The 25,101-nt window shown below is 43.1% G+C and overlaps 1 protein-coding gene across 25 annotated transcripts in view; it reads right to left on the bottom strand.

Annotated features, from left to right (window-relative positions):
- Nucleotides 1-25,101, bottom strand: part of LOC132378921 (sorbin and SH3 domain-containing protein 1-like) — a 242,548-nt gene that overhangs the window by 21,231 nt on the left and 196,216 nt on the right. For 22 of the 25 annotated variants that reach the window (XR_009507222.1, XR_009507223.1, XM_059946245.1 and 19 more), the window contains 3 exons: nucleotides 11,324-11,502; nucleotides 4,716-4,801; nucleotides 51-218 (listed from right to left, as the gene is read on the bottom strand). Coding sequence is in view for 23 of the 25 variants with exons in the window: in XM_059946245.1 (XP_059802228.1) it covers nucleotides 51-218; nucleotides 4,716-4,801; nucleotides 11,324-11,502 (433 nt within the window). In the remaining 2 variants the exon portion in view is untranslated. The remainder of the gene's footprint in view (nucleotides 1-50; nucleotides 219-4,715; nucleotides 4,802-11,323; nucleotides 11,503-25,101) is intronic. The other 3 variants (XM_059946255.1, XM_059946251.1, XM_059946257.1) reach the window with 1 other exon arrangement.

The raw sequence follows: 25,101 nt of genomic DNA, 5'->3' as shown, positions 1-25,101 counted from the left end.
AGCAGGCACTGCTTTGGGTCAAGTTGAGCACTGAGGCAAGTAAAACCGACCTCTGACCCTGATCTCCTTCTTGCTGCCTCGTCTATGTCAAGGAGATCCCCAAATCTCTCATTTGTGATAAACTGGTGGTGTGTAGGAGCGATCCCTGTGTGCCTCCTGGCTGCAATATCAGCTTCCTCTTGTTCTCGTTTAAGCCGCCTCTGCTCTTCTAACAGTCTCTGTTAGAAAATTGCACAAAATGGGATCATAACAAGATCTGTTTCTGCCGCTTCGAAAGACAAAAAAAAAAGGCCAAATTTTCTTGTCAAAAAACTTCAAACACATTTAAAATGCTGTGACAGTACAAGCATTGTGAATCTGGCTTTAATATAAACTATGTGCAACATGAGGTTTTCAGATGAGACCCATAAATCTGTTAAAATGTTCACTTGAGTTTTTTTGACTGGAATATGTAGCATGGCAAGAATGGCTTTGTATGAAGGTAAATGAAAAAACAGAATTAATGGACCTCTTTCACAAGAGCATAATCTGGCGGGAAAAAGAGTTACATTGAAACAGAGCAGAGATTGGACGACACTCTAACAGAGCTTGGTAGGGCTCTACAGGCCACCCCAGCTTAAAGTATGCCACCGCTTTTGACCCAAGAGGCAAGAAACCAGTTAAACATCAGTGACAGAGTCTCCAAATGAAAAGTTGAGAGCTTTGGTTTGATATGTTCCCCAGATGGCCAACTCCAGCACATTTAACACATGGCTAACGGCAACAGCGTGCAGTTCTGGTACAGTGAGGTGAGTGTGAAGAACAATATTCTAATATAACACAAGCCTACTCCTTTTAATTCTACTTTCTTACCAGGAAAAGTGGCAATTACATAGTTCACAGAATCTGCTTGAGAAAGACCAAAGTCACCTTCCCCCATCCTGGTAGTCACAGGATGCATGGAAAATGGTTTGACTGACTAACAACAATCTCTCCGTAACAGACCAAAGACCAGCCCAAGGTATCCTATTCATCCCTAGCCTGCTATACATCCTGCCTGAAGTTACTCAGATGATGGATCCCGAAATGTAGTTTCTTGATACACCTCCTCCTAAGTTTCCTTCTTTATAACTTAAAATTCAGCATCAGCAATCAACATTCCACATAGGACTTTGAGTAAAATGAAACAGCTGAAGGTACTGGAGTACTCCAGGCAAAAACTGACGCAAATCAGCACAGATGCTCAGCATCTGTGCCAGCACTGCCGGGTTCAGAGGAGGCATAAGCAGCACGTTTTTGGGAAGGGAATTCCGGAGCTTGGGGCTGAGGTGCGGAAATCTCAGCACCCACAGGCAGAATGGTTGAAATTAGAGTATTCCATAAGTCACGACTAAAGGAGCACAGAGATGAAGGCAGAGACCCTTACAACACATGCCAATCTTCCTGCACGTCTATACAGATCCCACTTGCCTGCATTATAACCATGTCCTCCTTTGATTTGCCTCTTCAACTGCAGCTCTTAAATGTAGTAATTACACCGTCTCCCTTGGCAACACATTCCACATATCAACCACTTTGTGTGAAAAAACCTCTCTTGCAAAGACTCACCTATTAATGAATTAAACAACCATGTCTTTTGCAACTATTTCCACTTTTTATTCAACTCTTCTTCCAGAACTGATGAAAAGTACTTCCTGAAATCCACTGCCACACCCTACCAAACCATCACATCCTCAGAAACAAAGTTTTCTGAATGCCTTGATTTCTTGGTGATATGAAGACCTATCCTTTCCCACAAGAGGCAAACTTCTATACCTGTACCGTGGAGAGCATTCTGACAGGCTGCATCACTGTCTGGTATGGACAGGCTACTGCACAGGACCGAAAGAAGCTTCAGAAGGTTGTAAATCTAGTCAGCTCTATCTTGGGCACTAGCCTGCAAAGTACCTAGGACATCTTCAGGGAACAGTGTCTCAGAAAGGCAGTATCCATTATTAAGGACCTCCAGCACCCGGGGCATGCCCTTTTCTCACTGTTGCCATCAGGTAGGAGGTACAGAAGCCTGAAGGCTCACACTCAGTGATTCAGGAACAGCTTCTTCTCCTCTGCCATTCGATTCCTAAATGGACATTGAAGCTTTGGACATTACCCCATTTTTTTTTAACATACAGTATTTCTGTTTTTGCATGTTTTTAAAAAATATATTCAATATATGTAATTGATTTACTTATTAATTTATTATTATGTTTTATTTTATTTTTTTTATCTCTGCTAAATTATGTATTGCATTGAACCACTGCTGCTAAGTTAACAAATTTCACATCACAAGCTGGTGATAATAAACCTGATTCTGATTCTGAATACCCTCTTTGCACTCTAGGGAAAACTGCCACAATTTTAAAGTTCTCCATCAAGTTATTCTTAAAGATCAAGGTGCCCACTCAGCTTTCATAACCACTTAGTTTTGGTTTCCTCCTTGCAAAATTGCTTTGTACTCTTTTCAGGTATCTATGCATTTTTAACAATACTCTATAGATGGAACTACAGAGTGTGGTCAAATGAAACTCAGAAGCTGGGTAACTTGCCACAGAACATGGAATGGTCCACCACATTGTGTCCCTTTGGCACACAAATGTCTGAGCTGAACATGACACCGAAATAAGCAATTTCGGCCTGTACATGATCTATATCCTTCTATTCCCTGCATATTTAAGTATCTGACAGATTTTAAGCACCACTACCATTACTGCCACCAGCCTCAGCAGCTCATTCCAGACATCTACCAATCTCTGTGTCAACCAACTTGCTCTGAACATCTCCTTTAAGCTTTCCACCCCTCAACAGAAATGCATGTTTTCTAGTACTTGAAATTTATACCCTGGGGAAAAGATTCTGATTGACTGCCTCTCACAATCTTATAAACTTCCATCAGGTCTTCCCTCAGCCAACCATAGTCGAAGGAAAACAACACGTGATTGTCTAACCTCTCCTTACAGCTCATACACTCTAATCCAGGCAGCAGCCCGGTAAACCTCTACTGTACTCTTTGCAAAGCCTCCACATCCTTCCTCTAATGGGGTGACCAGAATCCCACACAATTCTTTAAGTACAACATTCTACCTGTTGGCCTCCCCTGCCTAGGGAAGCTACCAAGACAAATTTGTTTTCTCTTGTCTTGCTTCTGATGAAAAGTGTGAGTTCCCTGCCTAAGTAGACAGCGATGATATAAGAAAGGCACACTTTGATTCTGTATGTAAAGAAACAGGACAAGGAGCATGCTACACTGTACTGTGGCTGTCAGTTCTTGTCTAACTGAATGTCAAGTACATCAAGTGAATTTGTACAGAGATCCAACTGAGAAGCATAACATTCATTTTAACTAAAAATGCCCCCTGTTAAAGATCAAATATTAAAGTCGGTGATACTGAAGATGGAGATGTTAGGTTTCTTCAATGAAATGAGATGGGAATAGTTAAGAGTTAATAGCTGAAATTTAAGCATCAATAAAGAGAAGCTTCCATAAGCTGGATGGGCAGAGATCAGAGGACCAAACTTATGAAGGAATAAAGAGACTTTTTTATGTTGTTGTGATGCTCCAGGCTGGAATTGAGGTGATAGGAGGAAGATGCTACTGGAGGTCCTGTCAGAGCTTTGAAGGGTTTTGGAGCATGAAACAACACTTCCAGGAAAGAGAAGCAAACATTAACCAAATGGAAAAGGAAATGGAGGCAAAAAGGGAAGAATCCTTTTCACCATGAATTGTGATGGTACAGAGTACATCGCCCTAAACTGTGGCGGAAGCAGATTTGATAGAAACTTCCAGAAATGATAAATGGAAAGCACTACAGATGTTGGAAATATAAAGTGAAAAAAACAGAAAATGCTAGAAGAAGTCAGCGGGTCAGGCAGCATCTGCAGAGAAAGGAAAAAGAATGAACCTTTCGAGTCAAAGTCCCTTCACCAGAGCTGGAAAAAGCCCATTGGCTTGCAACAGCAACTCTCTTGTCCTATCCACATATGCTGCTTTCAAAGGTGACTGGGAATGGCCCAAAGGGAAAGATGCAGAGTGGCCACACTCTTTCACAGTGCTACCACAGTATAGAGATTAAACAATATGGTCTGTGGTACTGTCAACAGATTTTATTGGAATGACAGTTAGAGCTTGTATCACTATCTGTTCTGTGTTTATTGGTCACTGTAATTTATAGACTAACTATGTTTAATTAACATAATTCTAAAGGATGCAATGCAATCATGTAGCCAATCACTTCTGAGCTAAGATCTTGAATCGGTTGAGTGAGGGGATACCAGCATTAAATGGACTGTGTGATCAGCTCTATACCTAGTGACACATTGATGAAGCAGTGATGTCACAAACCAGTACGCTGTCGTGGTCAGCAGCAGGATGTCACATGCTCCGGAACAGAGGCACAGGACCAGATCAGTGTCACATGACACAGTGGACCTTCGCACGGGCCATAGCATGAAACCAACTAACTAACTCACTGCCCATTGCAAGCTGTTAAATAAGTCTAAATACGACGAGAAGCAATGCAATCAATAAGGTTGAAAAGAGAAACTGCCTACTCACAAATTAGTTGAATTGAAAGTAACAAACGTATTCAAACACATTACAAATTCACTAAGAAGAGCAAGCATTACATTGATTCTAGGAACAATTATCATTCATTATTTCTTGGCCCTTGCACCAGAGTGTTGACAGTTTGGGGACCCACCTCCTTATCTTCATGACGACGACGGCAGATTTCCTCAGGGGTCTCCATGCGCTCGATTGGAGTGGACAGTCTCAGTGAGTCTGATTCTACTCAAAGACAACACAAAGCAAAGTTAATCTACTCACGTCACCAGTGATATTCCAGCTTAATTGTAAGAGACAGGAAAAATTTCAAGGTGCAGTAGTAAACTTAATCTTGTGGTAAGCAGGTTGAAAAGACAAAGTGATGTTAGCATTCCTGGAACTCGATCTGAGTCATCTATTTCTGCCTTCTGGAGGTTCACAATTTCCTTCACCCACTTTCAACTGGCATGGATTTGGTGATCCACGTACAACCACCTGGAATTCTCACTCTAAACCTTTTGGCACCACTTCTGCTCTTCAGATGATCATTTAGTGAAGCTATCTCTTGGAACAAGCATTTAAACACCAATCCTAGTCTGTAGCACAGTGGCAGGCTTCAACTGATAACCTTTTTGCAATGTGGCTGTTTTTAACCATAAAACAAATACTAAGCAATATCTGAATTCGGGCAAATAAGCTACCAAGCGGTAAACCCGAATAGTCTTAGTGGGTGCATCATTGTAGCTGTGTCTATGTGCATGGACAGTATGACCAGTGAGAAGTGATACCTATATCTCACTGTGACAAGAGTGAGGATATGATTGCCTCGACATACGTGTGTGGGACTGTACAATGCAACTGTGTGCAGCTGATGATTTCAGCTGAGGATCATCTTTGATGACAGCAAAGTTCCTGGTAAAAGCATAAAAACATAAAAGCACATCCAAAAGATGTACGTTCGCAGGTTAAACTGGCAGTGGATTCAGCTCCACCTACCTCTTTTTCCCCATAATCCTTAATTACTCTGTTATCCAGAAATCTCACATATTTAAAATATATATTTAATAGATATATTAAATATATTTAAATAGATATATTTAAAATATATCTTAAATATATTTGTTGAGGTAACCTGAATCCGGAGCAGAGAATTCCACAGATTCACCACTCTCTGGGAAAAACGGTTTCTCTTAATCTCCATCTAAATCTATTTCCCTGAATCTTGAGGTCATGTCCCCTAATTCTAGTCTCGTTTACCAGCATACATGTGTTGGATGTTTTTCTGCCTCTATCTTATCGAACCTTTCATGATTTTAAATGTTTCTATAGAATTCCCTCTCACTTTTCAGAATTCTGGTGTGTGTAATCCCAGGTGACACAATTTCTCCTCACAGGTTAACCCCCTCATCACCAGAATCAACCCTATGAAGCTCCTCTGTGCCACCGCCAATGCCAGTATGTCTAACCTGAAGTAAGGGATTCTTAAATTATCAATTCCAGACAGACTTACTAATGCTTCCATGCCAGCATCGTTCTTTGCAACCATGAGACAAGATTTGTCTGGAATCACTGGGTAAGCAACATACGAGTCAGCCAGTTACCAATGTTCCGGAGCTTATGGTGAAACGTCAGACAGGGAGGGAAAGAACAGACTTTAAGGAAAATTCATGTCACCGAAGACAGAAATAAAGATCACAGGCTGGGGCTTGTGGGTTGTGGGTTAGAGGGGAGGGTGCTGGAGCAGAAACAAAGTGGGAAAGAGCAACAGACCAAGTATTGGCGAATTACTGGTAGATCCAAGTTCACTCTGCCGCCTGTTGCTTGGGTCGACCCCATGGAGCACATACAGACACGCACGGCTCCTACCGGCAGATCCCTTTGAGAGATCAGGCTGCCAAATGCCAACCCCTCGGCATGGCCCGCTTGCAGCCAAGTGTCTCAGTGTTTCCACGATGCGGAGGGAAGTTGAGCGCATGGGATGCGACGGCTTGGTGTTGGACAGAGGCCCCTGCATGACTGGGTTATCAAGCAGACGTCCTACCCTGTGGACTGCCTCTGTCTGGCTGGCTGAGTCCACATACGCTAAAGGGCTTCGAAACCTGTGGAAGAAGGGCTGTTTAAGTCTGAATGGCCTTGGACTCAGGAAGAAGAGGTTTCTGGAGAGAGGGGATGAGGGATGTTGTGCAGTCGATGGGGAATCAGTGGTCTGTCCTCTGTGCCTGTAAAGAGCAGTGAATCTGGTGTCAGGGATGAGACTGGCTCGTTCGTATTGGCTCGCGTTGACTGAGTGACAGCTACTTGTACAGCTCTTGGCTGAGAGCAGGGAAAGACAGTCAAGCTCGACGCAAGGGCGAGGAGTTACTGTCTTGGCGACCACAACGTCACTGAGCTTGGGCGCCCCCTCCTCCTCCACCTCGCTGCCAGATGCCGAAGTTCCTTGGATGGAAATTTGAACATCGGGCTTTGGGTTGTCATACTGCCAGGGCGGGGGATCCAAGAGAGATTCGGCCGATTGTGCTGACTGCAGGAACGATGTAGAGGGAGATGCCACAGGGCTCTTCGCCGATGTTGAGACATTGCCCAGATCCAATGAAGGCATCGATCGGGACCTCTGGATTATCTGTTCAAACTGACTGACTCTGGAGGATACTGAACATCTTGAGAAACTTTCCAACTCATCCTCATCTGTGTTCTGCTCACCCTGGAAGGTGGGACTGCATTTAGACTGAAGCAGCACATCTCTCACAGGAGAGCCTGGACCTGCTCCCCGATGCCTCGATGGACTAAACTGGTGCATGTTTTGTTGCAGTTTGATAAAACGGGTTACATCATTCACAAAGCCATTTGGAATTGGGCATCCCCTTGCAAGGGTGGCTGACTTCTGCAGTCCTCCATCACCACTCAAACAAAGAGCAGGCTCCCGTGTCTCCTTGAGCAAGAGGGACTCAAAGCTTCGTCCAGTCTCCTTCATCATAACTCTCCCATTGTCAAGCAGGCAATCACTGAGGAGGTTCTCACAGCTCTGGGCTTTCTGTGCAGAGGCCCCCTCTCTATCCTGGGTCACAACGCTGTGTACAGGAAGCCTGGGCTTGAATTTTGTGGGAAGGATTTCAGAAAGGCAGGCCTTTGCTGCTGATAGGGACTTCTTTGATTTATTTTTATAGCCTAGTACATTACTACAATTAACTGCTGAATTATTAATTGAAGTAGTTGAAATGTTGCGGCCAATCGCACCTTTAAAATCCACTGGCAAGCATGCAGGACACAGAACAAACACAAATGTTAGAGCACAGTAAGTTAGTAAAATCACTTTGTACACACCTACACCATTTCACGATCATCAACAGACAAGGGTCACCAGAGGGAGTTCTTGGTCTGTCAGTTGGACAGTGGAAGCCCAGGTGCTACACAGTTTCTGATGAACGCACTGGTCAGCCAACAAGGTGACTATGCTTGGTGCAACATTCAGCATCATCTTTCAGGATTCATATCCTGAATGCAACTGGTCACAGAGTTATCAGCCCAGTCAAAGCAGACAGCAGCTGTTGACAGCAGGCGAGGCCAACCACCTAGATGTCACAGCCAAGCAAACTCACCAACTCCTCAGGAGGCTGAAGAAATTTAACATGTCCCCATCGGCCTTTATCAATTTTAATCACAGCTCCATAGAGAGTGTCCTATCTGGTTGCATAACAGGTTGCTTTGGCAACTGTTCTGCCCATGACTGCAAGAAACCACAGCTCAGCATATCATAGAGACCAGCCTCCCCTCCATGGACTCTGTCTACACTTCTCACTGCCTCAGGATATCTGCCAGCATAATTAGTGATCCCACCCACTCTGGTCATTCGCTTGTCTGCCCTCTGCCAAGATACAAAAGCCTGAAAGTATATACTACCAGGTTTATGGACAGTTTTTACTCCCCCCACACCTTTTTAAGACTATTGAATAGTTCCCTTATACAATAAGGTGACTCTTGATGTCACTAACTACTCAGTTATAACCTTGCACCTTCTTGTCCAACTGGACTGCTCATTCACTCTACTCGTCATTCTCTTAGCTTTACCTTGTACTACCTCAATGCACTGTGGAATAACTTGATCTGTAGGAACAGTATGCAAGACAAGTTTTTCACTGTACCTCAGTATATACCAATTCCATTAGCAGACTAATAAACATGATTGTTTTAGAAACAAAAGGTCTAACTGAATACAGACCCATTTACCCTACCTAATTTGGTTCCATTCTCCAGAGTTCCACTTATAGAGCTGGTTAAATTGATCCAACAACAATCAGTTCACCTGCATGATCACACACAGGTAGACAAGCTCTATGTCAACCCCACTAAACCTGGATCAACACTGCAGCACCAACTGGCAGTACCACTTAGGGATGGCATGACAGGAAATGGAAAATGCCAGGCTGGTAACAATGGACTCTAGGTTTTCCCAGCTGCCACCAAGTGTTACCACTGACCCAGGAGTGAAGTAGAATCATACAGCACAGGAACAAGCCCTCCGGCCCACCACTTTCATGCCAACTTTTGCACTCATCTACTCTACGTTTGCTGCAATAGGTCTGTATCCTTCTAATCTTTGCATATTTAACTGTTTTTTTTTCTAAACATCTCTTAAAGGTTGTAATTGTAACTGACTCTATCTCCTCTTCTAACAGTAAATTTAGAATTTTTTCCCATCACCCCACCCCGGGTCCCCTCCCCCTTTCCCATTCTCCTGTCGCCCATTCTCCTCTCCTATTAGGTTCCTTCCTCTCCAACCCAGCTGGCTTCACCAGTCACCTTCTAGCTGTCCTCTTTCCTCTCACCTAACTTTTAATTTTAGCATCCTTCCCTTTCCTTTTCAGTCCCAAAGAGGGGTCTTAGCCCTAAACATTGATTGTTTATTCATTTCCAAAAATGCTGCCTGACCTGCTGAGTTCCTCCACCATTTTTTTTTGCTTTATTACAGTGAATTTTACCACTCTGTACACAAAAAATCTTTCCTCTCAGATTCAAGCTCCTTCCTCTCACCTTAAACCTGTGCTCTCTTGTTTCTGATCATTTTCTACCATGGGAAAAAGATTATCTACTTTTTGATGTATTTTAATAACCTAATATACCTCTATCAGGTCACCCCTCAGTATAGTCACAATACAATGTCCTGCCTCTGAAATTCTGCACCCTGACTTCTGAAGGCAAACATGACATATTCCTTCTTCACCATCCATACTGTATTGCCACTTTCATGTGCATACCTCTAGGTCTTTCATTCTGTAATGCCTTATTATTTACTGTACTACCACTACATGACATTCCAAAATGGACTTGGAGGGATTAAATTCCATTTACCAACATTCATCCCAACTTTCCATCCAGTCTATATCCTATGGTAGCCTCCAACGGCCTTCCTCATTATCCACGTCACATACTATCGTGTCATCCACAAACTTACTAACCAGTCCTCGTACATTCACATCCAAGTCATTGATAGACGTCACAAACAACAAGAGTCCTAGTGTCGATCCCTGTGGTGCACCCCTCCAAACCAGGGGCTCCTAACCTTTTTTTTAATGCCACGGACTCCCACCATTAACCAAGAGATCTGTGGACCCCAGGTTGGGAACCCTTGCTCTAAACAGAACCACCTCCCTCTGCCTCCCATCACCAAGCCAGGTTGAGATCCAGTCAGGCAGCTTGCCTTGGATTTCATGTGCCTTAACCATCTGGACCAGCCTTACTAAAGCCCTCAAAGACAAATTCTACGCCAAGGCCTTTATCAGCTCTTCTCAGTTACCTCTTCAAGAAACTGATTCAAATTAGTGAGACAGGGGTCGCTCACACAAAGCCAGCTGAATATCTCGGCTGAAGACCTGCCTTTTCAAATCTAGATAAATTCTCTTCCTTATTATTTTCACTAATAATTTCCCTACCACTGACCCAAGGCTCACTGGTCTGTAGTGTCCAGGCTTATCCGTGCTGCCCTCTTAAATAAAGGAACACTATTAGCCATCCTAGAGTATGAAGACAGTGCTTGAAACTACAGCTAGTTAGTACATGTACAAGTTACATGCCGCAGCTCAGTGGCCAGGTGAAGTTAGTGTGGTCCACAGCAGTATTCATTCAGCGAGTAGTCATTATCAGCATGTGGAATAGTCTGCATTCTGCTACAGGCACAAATGGGTTAATGCACCAACCTGGTGGCAGAACATAGCCACGGACAAACCTTGCCCTGTCCACAACACATTGACCCAAGCCCACTTAGGGAATTGAGGGCTAAAGGCAGATGGGCAAACTATTGGATCGTGAAGAAATCTGGTTCAGTGATGACGTCAAACTCCAACCCTGGGTCAGTGCTCACATTTTGCTAAGCTGCTCACAACAGAGAAATAAAGACACTCCTAATTCTGAAATTGTTCATGGAGTCCCAGCACCAATCCAGACTGTGTGATCCCATGCTTTCATACCATTTGATCTGCACTCTAAATCTTAACACTGAGGGTCTGCCAGCTCTATGAAGGTCTACCGGGTGTCAAGCAAAACCAAAAAAGAGGCCCTTTCACTCAGAATGTCACCTATTGTGAGCATCTGCATAAATGTACTCCCAAAGGATTGTAAACAACTCAGGTAGAGGATGGAGACCCCATCCTGTGTAACATCTCCGCACTGGGCTCAAGGCAAGTGCTGATTAACTGGCAGGCAGGCATCAACTGCACGTGGGAGTCAGGATGAAGCTCTGCCGTATTGCTTGGCCACTTAGACCATGTTCACCTTTGGTTGAAGAGGAGCTGGATGTTCTCTTGTTCAATCCACTCAGCCCCTGGAGGGGAATATCTCCGCCTTCTAGAACCGTCTTGTAGATCTGCCTTTCGTTGTCCTGGGTGACAGATTCCCCTGTTCCCACCTCCGACGGCTGACTCACTGCGTGGTAACTGGGTGAAAAAGCCGAGCTGGAAAATAAAACAATGGTACAAGTGTCACTGCCCGTTTCTGGGTGACTTGTCCAGCTGACTAAAAACAGTTCCATCAGATGCTGACATTTGTACAAAACTGCCACTCTGAAATGTTACATGACTCACACATACTTTCAAATATTTACCAGGAATGCAAAAGACCTTTATCAGTCAGAGGCCCAATTGTGCAGCTCACTGTGAGGGGGACAAGTACAAAGCTGACTCATTCAATGAACTGCAAATTATTTGGGAAACTAAGTTCATAGGAGCCACCATAAATTAGGCCAAAACCTTGTATTCTTCCCATTAAGGATGCTGACATTTCTGCTGAGGGATTTCTCCCCTCCTCAACTTTGGAATGAAACTTGAAATTCAGAATCCCTTCTCCTCAGTCTTCAAGTTTCACAGTGTGATGTATAATCCAGTCTCAAAGGCACTGGATTTATTGCAGAAGAGTGATTTTACCTATGAACAGTTTTGGTGTTATAACATTATGGGATGTGTATCAAAGATTCAAAGTGCATTTATTATCAAAGAATGCATAAATTTTACAACTTTAAGATTTGTTTGCTTACAGGCAGTCACAAAGCAAGGAACCCAAAAGAACCCAATTAAAAATAAGACCAATCCCACCCCCACCCCCGTGCCCACAGAGAAAGGAAAAAAACACAACACAATCATGCACACCATAGAAGTGAACAACGATGGCATTCTGAACCAAATTGAGTCCTTAGATCTAAATCCCGAGAGCAGCCCAGACTAGGCCCAAAGCCTTGGTATTCAGTTCATTATATCAGCAGGGCAGATCACTGCACAGTTCGCGGACACGAAGCACAGCCTTAGCGTCGCAGGGAGAGGAACCCCCAGATGATCTGGGCCTGCATTAAAATTGTCCCAACCTCGCATTAGGATGTGGCAAATTGCTTCAGGACTAGATTTCACTACCAGAGAAGCCATTCTTGACCTCTCCAGAGTGATCCATCCTCACCTGACACCCAGCCTTCCAGTCCATCTTGGCTGGCATTTAGATTGTCCAAACAGCATACTGTACCTCACATTAGGACCTGGGCCTCGCCAGAACGAATCGCTCCAGGCCTAGAACATGCCACCCATCGTGGGGAGGATTTCCCATTTTCTAATGGAGCATAATTCCAAGACCAACAATACACTCCATTTATGAAGCCCCACTCCATCTGGTTCAAGAACAGTTATTTCTCTTCAACCATTTAGACTATGAACCAACCAGCTCAACCAATCACTAGAGCTTACCAACCTAATTTTGCACTCAGACTTTTTATTTCTTTTAATTAAGCTCTTTCTTGTAACAAAAATGTGTTTAATCGTTTTTCTTGCAAATGCTGCTTGCGAGATGCTATGTACCAGGGATGCTGCTGCAAGTACACTTAGTGACCATTTCACTTTGAACCTAATAAAGTGGCCATTGAACGTATGCTTGTGGTCTTCTGTTGCTGTAATCCACTCACTTCATGGTTCAATGTGGCGTAAGTTCAGAGAAACTCATCTACACACCACTGTTGTAACGTCTTCTTATCATCTTGAACTAGTCTGGCCACTTCTGTCTGAGCTCTCTCATTAACAAGGCATTTTCACACATAGAACAACCACTCACCGGCTGTTTTTATTTTTCTGTTTGTTTTTTGCACCATTCCCTGTAAATTCTGTAAATTGCTGAGCATGAAAATCCCAGGAGATCAGCAGTTTCTGAGATACTCAAACCACCCCATCGGGCACCACAACCATACTGTGGTCAAAGTCACTTAGTTCACATTTCTTCCCCATGCTGATGTTTGGTCTGAACAACAATTGAACCTTTTGACCATGTCTGCATGCTTTTATGCATTGAGTTGCTGCCACATGATTGGCTGATTTTATATTTGCATTACCGAGCAAGTGTACAGGTGTACTTAACAAGGTGACCACTGAGAGTATGTTTTTCATTGCATCTGATCATACACGTACTTGAGAATATGTCAATAAACTCAACAATAAACTCGCCTTTGATATGGACGGAACAGAAACAGGGATTGTGCAGTTAGTTTTTTTAGTTTGCTTTGGCTGACCTGATCTTCAAGAAAACCTTCCAAAGGAATTGATATTAACATTGGTATCCATCACATCACACAAGGGAACCATTCAATATTCTGAAAGCAGCAGGGTCAAAACTGTCATTAAGTTTGCTGGCTCGTGCTTTCAGGATCTGGCATCTTCTGCACAAGGGGAGAAGGGAGAGAGTGTGGGGGCAGGTGGTGTCTTTGCGCTGGTTGCTTTTCTGAGGCAGTGAGAGGTGCAGACAGAGACATTGAAATATAGAAAACCTACAGCACAATACAGGGCTTTCATCCCACAAAGCTGTGCTGAACATGTCTTTACCTTAGAAATTACCTAGGGTTACCCATAGCCCTCTATTTTTCTAAGCTCCATGTATCCATCCAGAAATCTCTTAAAAGACCCTGCAGCCCATTCCACGCACTCACCACTCTCTGCATAAGAAACTTACCCCTGACATCTCCTCTGTTCCTACTTCCAAACACCCCAAAACTATGCCCTCTCATGCTAGCCATTTCAGCCCTGGGAAAAAGCCTCTGACTATCCACTCAATCAATGCCTGAACCATGGAGGGGAGACTGGTTACCAGGATGTGCTGAACTCTCTGTAGTTTCTAGCACTCACCTGCAAAACAGTTGCAGTAAAAAGTCATCATGCATCCAGATAGAATGCTTTCTACAGTGTATCAATAAAAATCTGTAACCCTGTATGATGGTGTAGGGCAGTGTAATTTTCTACCAGGCCTCTCACACTCTGCTGTGTACTCTACAGCCAACTCGTGCTTTTTAAGACATAGATTCACTGTCATAATATAAGAAGCTAGTAATTCATCATAGCAAATAACTTGTGCTCAGCTGTGATGAATAACCACATTAAGTGTTTTATTGATGTGATAAACACTAGCCGAGGTAGAAATGCCAAACTCCCAAGTGGCATCACTAGGTCTCGTACAGATACATTGCTTTGAAAGTTCAAAGTACATTTAATATCAAAGTACGTATACATTGTACAACCTTGAGACTAGTCTAGTTACAGGCAGCCACAAAACACAGAAACCCCGAAAGAGCACATTTTCAAAAAAAAGATCGTCAAACATTCAGTGTGCAGGGAGAAAAGAATCATGTAAGCAATAAAAATAACCAAATAGCTTTCGGAACTGAAGTTTTATGAAAGACTTGAAGTCATGCATCACCACAGTCAAAGGAGTAAGGAATCATTTAAATTATATTTATATATTTCTTATTGTAATTTGTTTTTATCACACTGTTGCAAAGCAACAAATGTCATGACATACAGTTTGCCGATGATATTAATCCTGATTCTGATCCTGAATTGCCACCTTTAGAATCAATGGAGGTTGCCTGGCCCCTCACCCCTGCTCCAGTTCTGGGAAAGAGCTCTCTAATTAGTTCTTTTCCCCTTTTTTTTAAAACCCCATGTTGATAATTTTTTTTCAAATATTTATGTCAATGATTTCACCTCGTGCTTTTTAATGTAGTGCATTCCTGATTGTAATAACTTACTGCAGACAAAACTCTCATCTCCTCTCTAAGCATTTATGCAATACCTTAAATCTGTATCCTTGGGTTATTGACCTCCCAATCAAATAACTTTTGACTCAGCAAAACTCTCCATAATTTAGTGTCCCTTTGAAATCACCGTCACCTTTCTATATTCGAAATGAGGTCAGTCCCAGCTTCTCCAGTCACTCCAAAGGACTGAAGCTCCAAAGCTTGGTACCACTTGTGGTAGGAACACCAGGTACCCAAGTTCAATTCCCACCACTATCTGCAAGGAGTTTGTACCTTCTCCCCATGGCTGCATGGGTTTCCTCCAGGTGCTCTGGTTTCTTCCCACAGTCCAAAGATGCACAGGTTAATAGGTTAATTGGTCACATGGGTGTAATTGGGAAGCGCAGGCTCATTGGGGCACAAGAACCTGTTACCTTACTGTACCTCTTAAAAAAATACACTCCAGCAAACATGTTCTGTACCATCTTCAAAGCCCTGACATTTTCCTAAAATGTTCCTATATTAAACAAGCTGAGGTCCAAGGATAAAAGTGATTATTTCCTCAAATAGCACTTATTCACCTGAAACATCAGCTGGTCACTCCATAACCTCCCATGCTGGTTGGACAGCCTGTTGCCAGGGCATCCTCTCTCTGCAGTTACATAGTGCCTGCCACTCAAAACTGGGCTGCAGAAAACACAACAGCTATATGGTACACAGCCAGACCCCACAAACAATTTCGGGTCAGGTGCTGTCTGTGGAGTTAGCTGAGAGACAGACTGTGGAAAGCCCAGCTATTGACACAGGAGAAGCCTCAGTGTAATGCCTGAACTGATGGCTGTAGGAATGACACTCCCTCGGTCCAGTGCTGGAGTGTCAGCCAAGATCATTCTGTTCATGTTCTGGGACCCAAGCTATGATCTGATTCAAAGATCAGTGAGCCAGGGCTCACAGTGAGCTGCGAGCTTTCCCTTTAGCTATCCCACAGGTTGGTAACCTTAGAGATGCCTTCTGGTACTGAATGTTAAAATCCTGTGCTATAAATTTATAAACACATATTCTGGCAATGTTATAAATTGGCCTCCTGCGCAGTAATTTAAATTGCCACTTCCTATTTTTGTTACTTTGCAGGGAATTTTCCCAGCTACAAATTCATATTGAATAATCACTTGTCAGTGGTATTTTTATGGAACTAATGGGCATGGCTGTGGTTTTCTTTAACCACACTCCAGTAATTAAAAACCTTGGAATAACATGCAACACCATCTATTGTATCTTCTGCATTACAGGCTCCCGGTTAAAGCTCTACATTTAAAGGATCCAGGGTGTTGGAGGGGCGACTTTTTAGAACAGAGGTAAGGAGGAATATTTTTGGCCAGAGAGTAGTGAATCTGTGGAATGCTCTGCCACAGACTGGAGTGGAGGTCAAGTCTGTGAGTGTATTTAAGGTGGAAGTTGATAGTTTCCTGATTGGTCAGGGCATCAAAGGACATGGTGAGAAAGCAGATGTATGGATTGAGTGGGGTCTGGGATCAGCTATGATGAAACGGCAGAGCAGACTTGATGGGCTGAATGGCCTAATTCTGCTCCTGTGTTTTATGGTCTTAACAAATTATCACTGGAGCTCCAGCTTTAAACCTGAACCAATACACTGTGTGCACATGACTTGCTGCCTATGGACTTGAGGCCCTTCACTGTGACAGTGGGATCACAGGCAATCACGCAGAGCAAGGGAAGTGAGCACAGATACAGAAACCCGCACTGTCAGGACTTACCACAAAACTAAAGAAATCCATGCTCACATATACAAGGAGACCTACCTGTAATAATCACTGGCTTTTCATGGCTGTCTTACCATTGAGTTAGACCAGAGCAAGAGGCAGTCTGGTGCAACACTGACCAGGGACATTCATTTTTAGATGACTTAACTAGGGTCCCCTTTCCCTACTCAAGTGATTTCCTGGCACTCTTTCCAAATGAAGAAGTGGGTTTCTCTCTAGGCTCCTAGGCAACTGGGAGCCAAAGCCAGTACCAAAACTTGAGTCACCCAGTGATTGCTGCATTTCTCTGGGATCTTGTTGTGCCCAATTGACACAGTTACAAATTGGAAAGGCAGGCAATTTTGGAACATCTAAAGGATATAAATGGTGTTAACGTACCTCAGGAACAGGTTCTTTAGCTACAAAGTTGTGCCAAATCCATTAACCATAATTAAATGGCCAACTCATCCCTTCTACCAACACAATGTCTGTACCCCTCCATTCTCTGCATATCTATGTGCCTATCTAACAGTCTTCCAAACACCACTTACTGTATCTGGCTCCATTAGCACCCCTGGCAGCACATTCCAGGCACCCACCACTCGCTCTATAACTAACTTGTCCCACACATTTCCTTTCTACTGATCCCTTCGCACTTTAAATGCATGCCCTTTAGTATTAGGCATTTCAACCCTGGGGAAAAAGATACCAGTTGTCAACTCTATGTATGCCTTTCATAGCCACATGGACATCTATCACATTTCCCCCAAACCTCCACCATTTCAGTGAAAGCAACCAAAGTTTATCCAACCTCTCCTTATAGCAAATGTCCTCTAATCCTGGCAGCATCCTGGTAAACCTCTTCTGCACTCTCTCCAAAGCCTCCACATTCTCCCCTTGTTATGGGGCAACCAGAGCTGAATGCAATACTCCAGATGCCACCTAATCAGAGGTTTATAAAGCCATAAGTTATTGACTCTTGAATTCATTGCCTTGACTAATAAAGGCAGGTATGCCATACACAACACCTCATATGTGGCTGGAACATTTCTCCACCCAATTTATCTATATTGTGCTGCATCCTTTTGGCAATTTTCTACACAATCCACACCACCAACCTTTGCAACACCTTTGAACTTACAAACCCACCTTTCTATGTTTTCATTCAAGTGATTTATTCATATAACAAGAAGCAGTGGTGATCACTATGGAATACAAGTCACAGACCAGCTCACCTTCCCCCCCCCCCCCACCCATCAGAATAACTCCTCTCAGCACTGTCACACTTTATTTTCTATTCTGAATCCAAATGGCCAATTTACCATGGATCCTGTGCATCTCAATGCTTAACATTAGAAGCAAATGTTTTTCTTCAGCAACATTGTTTGCTTTTTGATCTACTTTTCAGCATTTTACAACCACGATGGCCTTGTGGGCTGAAATGACAATAACAATTGAAGAGTGCTTCTGTTTCAGAGTCCAAGGAGACCCAAGCTCATTATGGAAAGGGCATGTAATCTGCACAAAGATTAGTACAACAATTTATTGGCAAATGGGTGAGGAACATACAACTGATTATCTAGACTACCCTTTACAGCCCAGTAACAGGCTCAGCCTTCAAAGACAGGCCACTGATGGCACGAGCAGATGGGTATACATTACAGGGGACATTAGCGTGACACTATTTAAGGAGCAGATACCAGGCACCAATGTAAATCGCAGCCAACATTTTCAGATTGTGTTAATCCATTTCTGGATGACTCAGTGAGTTCACTTCAAATTAAAAATTAACGCTTGGAATCCCAGCTCTGAAGCACAAAGTCTACCACCCATTTTATTTCCCTTGAACCTCTCGCAGATGTCCATTTGTGCCACTCTGATCCTCCTGTATATACTAAGGATTAATTTACAGCAGCAAATTTACACTCCTGCTATGTTTGGGATGTGGGGGAAAGCAGGAGCACAGGGAGGAAACTTCCGTGGTCAGAGACAGAACATGCAAACTCCATACGGACAGTCAAAATTGAATCCTGGTTGCTCAACATTATTTACTTAGGGCAATGGGACTTAAGAAGTGATCAGAGGATGGCATCAATACAATGGGCTGAATGGCCTTCTTATATTATTAAAAATAGTACCTAGAACAGGACAGGACAGGAACAGGCCCTTCAGCCCACATATTGTGCTGAACTAATTAAAGTAATGACATTAATCCCTTTTGCCTACACATGGTCCTCATCCCTCCATTTTCTGCACATTGCTTGGCCATCTACGAGCCTCTTAAATGTCTTTGTCATATCTGCCTCCACTACCATCCCTGGCAGTGCTTTCCTGGCACCAACCACTCTATGTAAAATAAAACATGCCTCCACAAGGCTTCTTTGAACTTTCCCACACTTATTTCAAATGCATTCACTCTAATACAAGAGATTTTGACACTGGGATAAAGATACTGCCTACTCCATCTATGTCACTCAGAATTTTACAAGCTTCTGACTGGTCTCTCCTCAGCATCTGATGCTCCAGAGAGAACTCCAGTTTTTTCCAATCTCTCCTTATAGCACTTGCTTTCCATGACAGACAGCATTCTGATAAATTTCTTCTGCACCCTCTCCAGAAACTTTCTATTATTCCTATATTGGGGTGATTAAAATATTACAAAATAAATACAAGTAAAACATTCTCCCTCAGTTATTGATCCAATCTGTCATTAATCTGCTTCCACCATGTGCATGTGCATTCCAGGTCACATTGATTCACTGGGTAAGATCTCTCCTCAGTTCAGTAAAGGCTTTCTGTCAGGCATCTGATACCCATGATTTTGATTTCTTGCCCATGAAACTGGAAGCTATTCTTTCTCATCTACTCCAAATTTTAATACTCTACTGGACTTCTTCATAAACTTTGATGCTTTAACAGTTATGGCAATATAAAGTCACCAAATTAGGAATCTCACAAATTCACATCCCACATTGGTAGCTAGGAAACTGAATTGGAAGTGGGTAAACAAAACTGGAATTAAGGCTACTCTCAGAAATGGTAACATGAAATCACCAGATTGTTGGAAAATCCCCACTGGTTGAGGGGAAGAAATCTTCGGACTACAACGCCTGGTCTACATGTGACTCCCGAACCACTCACATAGTCCACTCTCTCTCATTACCTCTTCTGTTTAGAGACAATCAGGGTGTGGTGAACTATGTGCCTGTCTGGACACGCCCCCTGCTGACTGCTCCTGTGGCTCCTCCCACAGGCCCCTGTATAAAGGCGATCTGAGGCCTGACGCTCGGCCTCAGTCTCCAGGACATAGTATGATAGACACTCACTCCTGGTTCCTTCTTCTAGTCAATAAAAGCCGATATCTCGCCTTACGTCTCAGTGTGAGTTATTGACGGTGCATCACAGGGTAATAGAGTAAATGCTGGCATATCCACAACCTCTAACTGAATAACTGAAAAAAATACTGTCACTCCCCATCCAATCAAATCCCACTTCCCACTGCAACACACAACCCTTAATCCATCTTCAAATTTGACTCATTTCTATTATGAGAGGTCTGGAATGGATGCAAAGCAACAGTAATTTCTGAAGGATAAACAGAACTTCCTTGTTTTTACATTATATTCTGCTAATCATATAATGTGTTTTTACTGATATCAACCATCTGATAATAAACTTTCAACCTTTCAGCATTTGAGTATACACTCTGCTCCTGCACTCCATTAAAATTACAAAGACTCTCTGACTCTTCCAACCAGAATAAAATAATTGCCATGTTTTTGTTGCTGTTTTTCCTTCAGCAGGGATCAGCAGCAGAAAAGACAAACAGTTTCAAGTTCCTGGGAGTCAACATCTCAGAAGGTCTTTCCTGGGTCCAACATATTGATGCAATTACAAATAAGGCATGCCAGCAGCTACATTTCATCAGGAGTTTGTGGAGGTTTGGCACAGTAAACTTCTACAGATGTACCGTGGAGAGCATTCTGACTGGTTGCATCACCGTCTGGTATGGAGTTATCAATTACAGGATCGTCAGAGAGTTGTAAACTCAGCCAGCTCCATCATTGGCACTAACTGCCCCCACGATCGAGGAAATCTCCAAAAGGCAACGCCTCTAAAAGGCAGCGTCCATCATCTAGGACCCCACCACTACCAAGGAAATGCACACTTCTCATTGCTACCATCGGAGAGGAGGTACAGGACTCTGAAGATGCATACTTAATGTTTTAAGAACTACTTCTTCCCTTCTAACAGATATCTGAATGGTCCATAACCCATGAACACCACCTCACCATTTTGCTCTCTTTCTGCACTACTTATTTATCCTTTTACATATTTTGTATTGTAACTTATAGTCAACTTTTGTGTCTCACACTCTACTGTTGCCGCAAAACAACAAATTTCATGACATATGTCAGTGCTAATAAACTTGATTCTGATTCAACATATATGCCCATTATATTCGTGTCAATCCTAAATCTGTTACAATCCTCTTCAATGGTTACATTTCTTTCAGACTTCGAAAAACAACATTGCATACGTGTCCTGCTCAAAAAATGAAGCACATAGACACTTGCACACTTGTTTCACTGTGAAAAACAAATATTCATCTTGACTTTCTGATCTTTCAGCCAATTATATTTCTTTGTAGTCAATGTGCTATGGATTTCAAATGTGCTGGTGTCTATTTTACCAACTACTAAGTACTGAATATATGAATGAATATAAGGTGACAAAATGGTTGTGGTGATGTGTCTAGTGTAGTTATGGAGTGTGTGGGTTTGGAGTGGGTGGTGTTAGTCACTCTCACTTTCAGCTTCCACTGTTGGCTAGCAGTTTTGCAAAAAGGAGAGCTGAATGTGCAAGTCTCTCCCTTCCTGTACATACATAGCTTCTCCAACAGCAAGCCTCATATAGTGCCTCCTTGTTGGGGACACATGGAAACTGAATTCCTTTCAGACTCAGGCTGAACTACAGAGGACAGGGAGGAGGTCTGGCCTCTACACACATAGAACACAGCCCACTGGTGTGTGGACACGCCCTGGTGCTTGTGAACCAAATCCCCAGCTAGGGGTAAATAGCCCCACTGCCTTGTGGGCAGTTTCGGGATAAATGAAGGCAATGGGAGTAAACCCAGACAGCAAATCTGGAGTGGAGCCCCTAAGGCAGCTGGAGATCATTGAAAATCCTTCTAGCAGCTCCTGCAGCCAAGCTGGTGCCAAATGTATTACTTCATAACCTTTCCTTTGGCTACACTGTTGAGGTCAAGAGGGAGATCTTGATGACTGGGCATCTCAGGATCTGCATACCACCTGCTTGTGATGATGATCATCAGTACCCATTGTCCTTCCAGACAGGTGGATGTCAACTAAATGAAAAAAAGCAATATAAACATTTGAAATGAAAGAAGAATTGGTAGCTCAAGTTGGTTCCTTTAGGGTGGTTTGCCAAGCCTGGAAGTTAGGTTGCAAGCGTTTCGTCATCAGTCGACGTGCCATCATCAGTGTGCGACTGAGAGTCGTTTCTGCCGAGTGCTTGCGTTTATATTGGTCTGACTTGTTGTTCTGATTGGTTGGCTATTGATCCACTGGGTCCCGGCCAACTGGATAGCTGATTGGACTTCATTGGCCTGTATCAGTCGTTGTGAGCGTCGGTCCCTAAAGAGCCTGTGACACACCCCTCAGCCCCCACTCTGCAGGCATGCAGGTTTGTAAATTGCGTCCAGATCAAAATGCTTGTTAATAGAATTCATTAGGAGTTAAAAGACAAGAAAGAGGCTAACCCGACCATACATCAAGATAATTTCTGAAATGTCGGCAAAACTGCTCCAACCACACTGACTAATGGTAGCACAAAAACACAGCACAGCCATCGAGACACCTCTCGAGACCCAAGGATCCAACAGTCCACGAGAGAGAACAAACGCAATATACAAAATCCAATATGGAGACTGCCTCAAACACTATGTAGGATAGACAGGGAGAAAATTATCTATGTGGTGAACATCAGCAAGACTTAAGAATACACAATCCTCTGTCACACATCTCAGTACATGAAGATGAAGAAGGACGGAATTTTGTCTGGGAAACTACAATAACCCAGGCAACAACACACACAGAATGCTGGTAGAACACAGCAGGCTAGGCAGCATCTATAGGGAGATGCGATGTCGACGTTTCGGGCCAAGACCCTTCGTCAGGACAGTAGCACAAAACAAGAAATCAAGAGAATTCTTAGAAGCTTGGTTCTCAACAGAAGACCAATCAGAACATCATGTTGGACCAATATAAAACACGGAGCACTCGGCAGAAACAACACTCAACTGCGCACTGATGATATCACCGCGACTGGTGAGGAAATGTTTGCGACCTAATCTCCAATCTCAGTGAACAACCCTACAACAAACAATATAAATATTTTTCTTTCTTTTAATTCCCATTCTTGGGTTGTGTTGTCTGAATGTGCCTAGAGACATGGAAAGGTCAGCGATTAGTGTTCTTGCCTCCTTGGCAGATAAATCTTAAATCAAAGTTTAACAACCTCTCCAATGTGAAATATCTGCCAAGTTAAAAAGAAGAAATAAACTCAAGTGATCTCCTAGGCTCTATGGTGTGCTTGCCTTGCTGTCTACGATTATCAAATTGGCTGACAATCCTCTCACCAAGCAATCCAATTAGGTTTGATTTTAAATCAAAGAATTGATCATGAACAATATACAAACATTATCCTAGTGGGGATGCCCATGTCCCAATTTACTTACTCCCACATCACAAGTCATTTACTCTTCTAGCTCCCCTGTGACAGAAGCTAGCGTCACATTCAAACCCCAAAAGATGAATAATCAAATCTTGCATCACACCCAACCATCTGATGGGATATAGTGTTTCACGTTTGTTAAACGGGAACATCAAATTTCACCAGATTCCCCTCAGCTGTGCATCCTCATAAATAAATCAGCCTGACTTTAATGTGCACATTACCGACACTTCATCTCCTATTGGGAGATCTTTTTTCTACATTTAGAGGTCAATATAGAATCTTCAGAGAGCACAAATCACCAGTTAAGATCGTTTTTCCCTCTTCCACCAGTGCTAGCCTAACAGCGCCATGCCATCTCAGATGGAACTTGACAAAAATAATTATGTCTAAATATTCACTGAAGTTATCAAACAGCAGAAAAGAAGCCTGCTGTACAATTAGTCTCAGATATTGCTGATTCTGACGATTTCCCTGCAGTGCTCTCAGTTGTAGAGCTCATCCTTGTCTCGATCAATCCCACTGAGTTCAGACGCAGGTATAATATTACAGCAGGCCTCCCCCACCTCAGAAGCAGCATCGTCACAGGCCCCTCCCATCCTCCTCTCAATCTCTTTGACCGCCTGCCGTCTGGCAGAAGGTAACACAGCTTAAGAAGCAGAACTGTCAGGCTGGGTATCAGCTTCTTCCACTAGGCTGTTAGATTTCTTAACACCCTGCTGCCACCCAGCACACACTGCACCCTACCTCCCTCACCTCATCACTCCACAAATCACAGACACACGCTCATCCTGCACCGGTCACTCTTCATCTTCTATTGCTGCTGTTTCACATAAATCTACCGCTGCTGGTTTTATTATGCCGGCTGGTGGTGTAGTGGCATCAGCACTGGACTTTGGGGCAGAAGTTCCTGAGTTCGAATCCAGCCAGCTTTCCATCTGTGCTGGATTGAGCACTGAGCTAGCAGCTTGATCTTGTAAAAAAGAAATTGCCCGCTACAGAAACATCAACAGCAAAAAATTGGTGGCCTATGCTCTCTCGTGAGTTGAAAGGCAATTTCTTTTCTTTCTTGTTTTATTAAAATAGTACCAGTAACATTACACTGCCCTACATAATCATGCACCTTGCACTTAATGTCAATCTGCCAATCTTTCTTCAGGCCATGCCACTCAGGGACTTGTGTTAATATTATTTTGTGAGTGTATGTGCTGGATCATAACCATATGTGCTAGGTGAGACTTTATGAATTCTGTGTTGCACCTTGGCCCCAGAGGAACCATTTCATTTAGCTGCACACACCTATATGGCTAAAAGACAATAAACTTGAACTTGAGCTGTTAGAGAAAGACACTTCCCTGTACTTACACTTGGAAATGGGGGAAAAAAGACAGGAGAGTGGAAAATAATCCATCATTTCATTGGATGAACTGGTTCAGATGAAACAGGCATGATGTTGTCCTCTGTGCTTTGAGATTCAGTAAAGTTGTAAATTTGGTTATGTC

This window comes from Hypanus sabinus, chromosome 21 (assembly GCF_030144855.1).
Source record: "Hypanus sabinus isolate sHypSab1 chromosome 21, sHypSab1.hap1, whole genome shotgun sequence".
Classification (NCBI taxonomy): Eukaryota; Metazoa; Chordata; class Chondrichthyes; order Myliobatiformes; family Dasyatidae; genus Hypanus; species Hypanus sabinus.
This window is presented reverse-complemented; position numbering and strand designations above follow the sequence as displayed.